The 9,025-nt window shown below is 33.3% G+C and overlaps 1 protein-coding gene across 1 annotated transcript; it reads right to left on the bottom strand.

Moving 5' to 3' along the window:
* Window positions 1–457: 457 nt before the first annotated feature.
* Window positions 458–949, bottom strand: LOC142170622 (mannose/glucose-specific lectin-like). The gene is made up of 2 exons (XM_075232512.1): window positions 872–949; window positions 458–781 (listed from the first exon to the last, which is right to left on the bottom strand). Exons 1-2 carry the CDS (start codon window positions 947–949, stop codon window positions 458–460), a joined length of 402 nt encoding a protein of 133 aa, XP_075088613.1.
* Window positions 950–9,025: the final 8,076 nt, after the last annotated feature.

Genomic DNA, 9,025 nt, shown 5'->3' with positions numbered 1-9,025 from the left:
TGGCTAACATACTACCTTCACTAGTATGTTAGCAAGATCCCCCCCCCCCCCCCACACACACACACATATATATCATTACGGTTGGACAGAAATCTAAAGGTTTGAGGGGATCAACATTCTATGAACAAAACCAACTAAGATTTGATAAAGGGAGATGATTAGTAGAAATAGAGACACACATAAAAACTTAGATTCATAATTCACCATTACTACAACATATTTAATGAAGCTATTTGCAACAGAAGCTACGGAAAGACATTACTACCAGAATTAAGAAAATGTAGGAAAATAACATTACTAAAATCTGAAGCAGATACTAAACCACAACTTGTTTTGCTCGGCGGGTTCGCAATAGATTATTTATACGCGAACCTTTTAATACAAATACAAGGTTCGAACCAAAACTATTGGACCGTCTGGTGTGGCTCCACCCTTGACTAAAATGCCAAATTGCATCTCATCCGCCGCCTTCTTCAGATTTCTGGTCATCAAATTCAAGTTCTTCTGGTAAAGTGGGACGAGTAATTTTCTGCAAATAAATACCAATAGCATCAAGGTACGAGCCAGCGTGCCTGTAAAATCCAACAATAGCCCAATCTTTCATCAGAGGATGAAAAGAGCTTCTTTTCCCAGAATCAGGCACACGCTCAGAATCAAAAGGTCCATAACTCTTCACATTGGTTATAAAACATAGAGATTTTACAACCAAATGGCCATTAAAACGACCCAAAGTCCCTGTTATTCCTGTCAAATATTCCAAGGGCGCTTTCTCAAAAGTCACCTAGCAAAACAATAATAACAATAATTATGCCTTAATTTCAAACAAATTAATGTTTGTTATACACATACTGAAAATGAGTGAACCAAATACTTTTGACGTGAAATAAAATTTAGAATTACTATGTTGGCTAACAATCAGAGGTGTATCCAGTGTAGAATCCATCATCATCTACGCCTGTATTTTTATATAAAAAATTATTAAATATGTATAAATAATAAATTTTGAACCTATTAAATTAGATAAGATGTGGTAGAATTGTGAATTTGAACCCATAGTTCAAATTATGGGTGTTAATTGGGCCGGGCTGACCCGTTTTCAGCCCGCTTCAACCCGGATCAGCCCGGTTCAGCCCGCTACTGTTCACGTTGGGGCGGGTTGGGACGGGGGTCGGGTTGTGTACGTTCACGTTTAGACTAACGGTGCCCCGAACCCGTTAAGCCCGACTTTCCTTAACGGGCTGAACACGGGCTGCAACCCGTTAGCAGCCCGGTTTTCGTTTGAATTTTTTTTAAAAATTAAATTGGACCGTTCCCAACGGTCAAATTCAGAAATGACCGTTGGGGAACAACCAGAAATTGCAAAAATGGCCAATTTCGGCCCCCCATTAATGGCCCCCATTAATAATATAGCCCTCCCACCCCAAAATCTATAAATAGCCCCCCTTCTTCTTCATTTTTTCTCACAAATTCACTCTCTTACTACTCTAATTCTCTCTCAAGTATCAAACTCTCAATTCTCTCTTGATATTATAGTTCTTAAATTCTCAATTATTTATTATTTCAAGTTTCATCAATTATTTAGTTTAGCCATTACAAAATTATTATTATCAAATATCAATTATTCAAGTGAAGTGTGGTATCAATTATCAAGTATTCAAGTATTATCAACTATCAAGTTTCGGTCTATCAATTGAAGTTTGAATTTTGATATCAAAAATTCAAAATTAGTGCGGCATAAGGAATCCCGGTACACTCGTTCCATCTCTTTCTCTTATTTGGTGTACACTTATTTTATTAATTAGTTTCTTATTTAGTTTCTTAATTTAATTTCTTACTTGAATTTCTTAACTTAATTTCTTAATTTAATTTCTTACTTTAATTTCTTACTTTAATTTATATAATGGATTTACGTAGAGCGGCCAAAAAAGCGTGCACTAGAGGTGGTAGTAAGAAAACTTCAAAAAGAACAAGAGATGGTGTTGGTTCTTCTAGTAGCTTTACACATATTTCTGAAAGTTCACCTGAAAATTTAAATGTAGATTATGAGCGAATGCAAGAAAATTATGGTGTAGATGATGATTTAGATGCTTTGTTAGATGATATTCAATCACCCGATAATCTTGACACACCACCACCTACACCTGGTAATGCTAGTCAAACTCAAAATGTTAGGGGTGCAGGTGCAACAAGTAGGCCTCCTCTCCCTATTAAGAAGAATCGACGATTAAGAAGTAAGTGTTGGATGTTTTTTGAAAGACTAGAAGATCAAAAAAAATATGTAAAATGTAAAATATGTAATGAAGTTTATAAACACGAGCCCGGTAAGAATGGGGGAACGGGTCAACTTCGTAGGCACATGGAAGAAATTCATCCTATTGATTGGGGAGTAGGCGATGAAGCTGGGCAACAAAAACTTAACCCGGTCACTGGGGGGTTAATGGGTAAATACGATATTAAAAAAGATCGAGAAGAATTAGCTAAAATGATTGTTTTAGGTTGTTTACCTTTTAGTTTTGCTTCTTCACCATATCTTGTTACTTATATTCAAAGAATTTATAACCCTATGTTTAAAGGTATTCCTAGAAGTACTTGTAGAGCTGATATCTTTAGGCTTTTTGGACAATATCAGACATATATACGTTATTTGTTCGCAAGTCTTCCTTGTAAAGTTTCTCTTACTTCTGATATTGGTCGTGTTCTGAATGGAAATGATTATTTGACTGTTATATGCCATTGGATAGATGATAATTTTTGTATGCAAAAACGTATTATTGCTTTTAAATATGATAAAGATCAAAGTCATACTGGTGCATTTATAAGTAATACTATACATGAAGTTGCTATATTTTATAATCTTGTAGAAAAAGTTTTGTGTATGTCATTTGATAATGCTTCTAACAACACTGCTGCTATTACAATATTAAAATTGCATCTACACCCACCAATTCCTGAAATATTTCATGTTAGATGTGCATGTCATATTTATAACTTGATTGTGAAGAGTGACCTTGAATTATTTAGAGATGAAATTACTTTAATTAGAAGAGTTGTTGGTGTAATTCAAGGAAATAATAGAAGTGCTAGATTAAATGCATTTAAGGAAAAATGTGTACACTATGGACTAAAACCAAGACTCATGCCTGAAGAAATAGTTACTAGGTGGAATTATACTTATTTGTTCTTAAGATGTTGTTATAAATATATAATGCCTATAACTGAAGTTGCTAATTCTCATTGTACCAATCCTAACCGTTTGTTAACATCTAGAACTTGGAAAGTCATTCATGATGTTATACAATTTTTACAAAAATTTTATGTGGCTACACTTGAGTTTTCTGGAGCTTATTATCCTACCATTTCAAATGGTTTAGTTCATATTGCTGAAATTTTTCTTTTACTACATAATTTGAAGCAGAAAGAAGGATATGCTACTGTTGTTGAATCTATGCTAGATAAGTTTAAAAAGTATTTCTACCCAATTCTCTATATTTACCTAATTGGTGTTATTTTAAACCCTACAGTCAAAATGATAAAGTGTCGCCAATTAATTAGAGCTTTATATACTTATATGGATATTGGCCCAACTGAAACTCCTGATATTGACACTTGTATTTCTGAGCTACACATACATTTACAAACTTTATATAATTATTATGCTAACATTGTTGATGCTTGTTCGGTTGTAGATGCAAATATTCCTTCAACTAACCCTTCAACATCTGGAACAACAATGGATGATGATGATTGTGTTCAAGATTATCAGATTTGGTCTACACTAGGAGAGCATCAACAAACCAGTAGCAGGAATATTGATGAACTACAATTCTACTTGCAAAAGTCACCAGAGCCCCTCACAAAGGATTTTCTACCGCTGAGTTGGTGGAGGAGCAACTCAAATCAATTTCCTGTTCTTTCGGCCATGGCTCGAGACGTGCTAAATGTGCCGATTTCAACAGTCGCATCAGAGAGCGCATTTAGCCAAGCAAGGCAGCAGCTAGGAGATACCTGTCATTCATTGGGCAGCAACGCTTTGGAAATTCTAGTATGCTTCAAAGATTGGATAAGATCAGAACGGCGAAATCAAGGGCGTGACGAGGTAGACGAAGAGGAGGACCAAAAAATTGGAGATATAATGGTTTATGGTTCCGATTCAACCAATCCCGGAAACCAAGAACCTCATGTTGACATGGAAGAACTTACAAAAATGATGCAAAGCATGTGATGTACTATTTCTTATTTTTTATAATTATTGTAAACTTTTAAGTTTTAATTTGCAAGTTCAAAAATAATAAAAAATCAAAAAAGAACTTGCAAATTAATTTGAAATATTAAAAATATAAATGAAAGCCTTCGAAGTTTGTTCCTTACATTTGCCTATTGGTCTTATACTCTTATTAAATAATTTTTTTGTAGCCACTTACTTTCCAATTTCAATTTTATAATTATAAAATACAAATTTCAAATTTAAAACTTTAAACTTTAAACTTCAAAGTTTAATTCTAACCCTTAAAAGTTTGCAAATACTTAACTATCAATAACATTGAATAAGAAAAATAAAATTTAAATTAAAAAGAAAAAAGAAAAAAATTTGAGCCCGGCCCGCCCGAGCCCTAACCCGTACGGCCCACGAAAACCCGAAAAATCCCATCCCTATAACAGCTCGTTATCCCCAGCCCGCTAACAGCCCGCCCGCTAACCGAACGGGCTGGGGGTTTTCCCATTCAGCCCGTCCCAGCCAGCCCGATAAACACCCATAGTTCAAATCCTATATCTACCTTATATTTTTGCTCAAAATATTATTAAATATATAAAAATAATAAATTTTGAACCCATTAAATTCAAATCCTAGATCCGTCTCTACTAACCAGTTATCATCATACCTTTGTTACTCTCGTACAAAAGCCACCAAATTTTGGTGACTGAAGGATTAAGCCTTTTTTGGTACTGTTTATGGTTCGGAACATGATATAGTCAATAACACCACCAAAATATGCAATATATATTTCCTTACTAGGACCTTTCAGTTCCACTCAGTTCCACCATAGCCTCCCCATGGCTCTACATACAGAGAATCGTCCTCATCATAACTCACTTGATATTCCTGCCAAAAAAAAAAAACACAAGGCATATTATTAAATTGAGGTGTTTATCTCTATTTTAAAGTGGAAAAGAAAGAAAAGTTATTTTACCATTAGTTGATTGTTGTTGTTCCAAATATCTTGCCTTTCTTCAAATGTGGAAGACATAGTTTTATATAGGCAAAAAGGAAAAGAGCGAAGAGATTAGGTGCAGTCGTAAGATTACATGTACAAGGTGCGTGGCAGAGAATGCTACAAAGATGGACGGACCTAGAATTTAAGTTTTGTAAGTTCAACCTTTAAAAAATTTAGTACTGAACCTATTATTTTTTAAAAGTTTTGGGTTCATATTGCTATATATTACTCCGTTTGTTTCAATTTAGATAAGGTAGTTTGACTTGGTACGAAGTTTAAGGAAAAAAAATGAGACTTAGAAATTTGTTATTTTAAATACTTGACAGGTAAAAATTTTGTGGAGCCATGATATTTGTATAGTTATAAAAATTTATTATTAAAGGTAAAATAAGTAAAATGAAGAATTTAAAGTTGAATTATTTCTAATTATTGAAATGTATCGTTATTTTTGAAACGGACTAATAAGAAAAATGTGTTATCTAAATTGAAACAGAGAGAATAATATTAATATATTTTTATATATAATTTTATATTTTACATTAAAATTAATGAATTCAGTTGAACCGGTACCCATACATTTCAACCGCTTCTGCTTCAAAGGCGGTCAGACGCAAAAGATTGCATGTAGAGGATATAGTAGTAAAAAGATTTGGGCTGATGTGAAAGAAGTGAAAGAAAGAGAATTTTTTGGCCAAATACATCCTTAAAGTTTACCCAAAAATCTACACTTCACCCATAAAATATATCAATAAGTAAAAATCATCCTTTTAGTTTTCCAAAATGAGTAGCTTTCGTCCTTCCAATTCTCTTATTCAAATATATGGCAGCTCAGCCTTGACAAGAAATGGGACTTCATTCCACGATTGCATTATGCAATTGTATTATTAATGATTGAGTATTTCTTAAAACAACTACTCAGAGTGTTTAACGTTCGACCAACTATATATACATCTTCAATTATTTATACTCCTTTTTATTCAAATTGAAATAGTACCTTAACAAAGTTCTAATCATCGCTTAAGTACATCAGATGAATTGATAGGTATTTAAGTACATAATGAGCGTGTTATATATTTTTGGGCCAATTTTGATACATCTAAGTAACGAAATGAAATAATGTTTATAGCGAAACGGTTAATTGTCCCTTGAGGAACACCCGAAAAAGATAGATAAGGAAAAAACGGATAAAAAACAAAAGTTATTATTCAAAATTACTCTTAAGTTTTAGTAGACAGATAAAAATAAAAGCAATATGATACCCATTGCTGTTGCTAATCAAAAATTAAGTTCCGACATTCACTGCCAAAGGAACCTTCCTTTCCCATGTTTGCATATAATCCCATTGAAACCCAGTGGACTATAACATCCTTCAATTGCAACGAACACTTCTTTTCCACCACTAATGTTTATTATCTGCAATTGAAACTCACCAAAAGTGAACACAGAGCTTTCTCGTCTTTAACAAGAATAAACAATTAAATCCTAAATTTAGTTAATATGAATCAATTGGTTCAATTGTACAAAGTATTTTTTTTACCAAATTATAGATATATAGTGAAAACAATTAAAATAGAAGCAACATATTAAATTCTGAACTAAAATTTCAAAAATATAACCAAGATCAGAAACAAGTTCAAATTCTGAAGCTGCGTCCGGGCGAAGTTAATAAAATCATTAAGAAAAATGTTACATAAAAGAGTATGTTCATTCATACCTTCTCTAGCCTTGCTCTAATACCACCATGGCGTCGTGTCATTATTGATGTTTTGTCATTCTTTTCAGACTCGGGATCCTTTTTAACTTTCTGCAAAAAACACCAATAGCATCAAGGTGCAAGTAAGCACGACCATGAAATCCCACAATAGCTCCACCTTCTTTCAACAAAAGAGAGAATTGGATTCCACCCCAAATGGTCCATAAATCTTTGCATTAGTAACAAAGCATATAGAATTTACAACCAAATGGCCATCATAATGTCCCAATGTCCCTCTAATCCCTGTCAAATATTCCGAAGGAGATCCCTCAACAATAACCTAGAAAAAAAACAATTAATCAATCTACTATATCTTCGTGAGAAAATTATACTCATTTCGTCCTAATTCATGTGACATTATTCGAATTTCGAAAATTAAACAAATTATACTTTGACCGTAATTTTTTTTGTATCCCTCTAATTCATAGTTTGAAAGTATGACTTATAATAGTTATACTATGTTTAAAAGCACCACAAAATTAAGAAGTTTGAATCTTGAAAAGCGAAAAGCGTTACTTCAAATTGTGACCTGCCTTGAGTTTTGTGCTCCCTCCATTGCCACCAAACTTTGGTGAATCAACGCTACCTTGTTCAGAGTCCGCAGTTCGGAACATGATTGAGTCAATAACCACTCCATGAGCAATATGGATTTCCTTAATAGGACCTTTTGGTATGTAATTCCATTCAGATCCACTGAAGCCTCCCCATGGCTCCACATATATTGAATCAGATTGATCATAACTTGCTTCATATCCCTTCATTAAACACATCTAATAATTAGCACTAAAAGAATAAGTAAAAATTGGTGGGATATATGCCAGGGTGAGGAAATACTTCATTAGTTTTGAACATAATAAAAAGGCAAGCCTGTTGCACAAAACATTTCATGTTTACGCAAGGTTCAAGGAAGAGTCGCATCTCAAGGGTTTGAGTAAATAACCTACAGTAATGCAAGCATTAATAGCTGCTTCCATGGCACGAACCCATGAACTAGAGATCAATTCCGGACAGCTTTACTGTTCTCCCTAGGCTCCGCTTCAATTTTGGACATAGTAATGCAAGAAATTCAAAAGTCAAAGGAAACTCAAAATTACATTCTTATATGGGTATGCTGCTGACAAGGAAACCTAAATACACGGAAGGTTATTTTGCAGTGGAAAACAAGAAACAAACACAAAGTATGCAGATTGCAGGGAAAAAAGAAAGAGAAGTCATGGTACCATTTGGTAAAATTGCTGTTGTCTCAGTAGTTCTACTTTTTAAACTATGTATTAATGAGTTAGAGAGTGATAATGAATCAAGGGAGGAAAAACTACATATATAGACACACACAGCAAACAAGTTATTTATACCTAGAAAATATAAAAGGGCTAACGGCATGGTAATAGCTAATTTAAGACTGACAAGTACCCAAGAGGGCAAACTGAAAAAACAAAGGTTTATATTAAATGCATGCCCGAGCTTTTGGTATTACTAATTCTTTGTGTTTGATACATTTTTTCAACCAATGTATTACTAACGCAAGTATTAGTAATATAACTTATTTGGTATTATCGTATATATATAATTTTTACACAACAAACAATGGTATTAGCAATACCAAGGCTACTAATGCATGCATTAGCATGGTTAAACACAAAATTGTCATTGAAGTCCCTTAAAGTTAAACACATAATTTTCTTAAAAACTTTGCATTACATTTTAATTTTTAATACACCACACTAAATAATCTATACATAACTAATGCTTGCATTACTAGCCCATGCATTACTAATATACCTTATTCAGTACTATTTTTATACACCTTACCAAACAACCCCTAAAAGCAAAGGCGGGGAGACAGATTGATATAGCGGGTGTTTGATACGAAGAAAAATATTTTGGAAAAACATGTATCCATATGTTCGGTGAGCACTATATTATACTCCCTCCGTTCACTTTTAGTAGTCAAGTATTTTAAAAATAAAATTTTATTTTTACTTGTCACTTTTCGTATATCAAGAGAAAAATAATTTATTTTTTATTTTGCCCTTAGCATTAATTACTCATTACAAATTAT

This window comes from Nicotiana tabacum, chromosome 16 (assembly GCF_000715075.1).
Source record: "Nicotiana tabacum cultivar K326 chromosome 16, ASM71507v2, whole genome shotgun sequence".
NCBI classification, from domain to species: domain Eukaryota; kingdom Viridiplantae; phylum Streptophyta; class Magnoliopsida; order Solanales; family Solanaceae; genus Nicotiana; species Nicotiana tabacum.
Note: the sequence above shows the minus strand (reverse complement) of the source record. Positions and strands in the feature narration are given on the sequence as shown.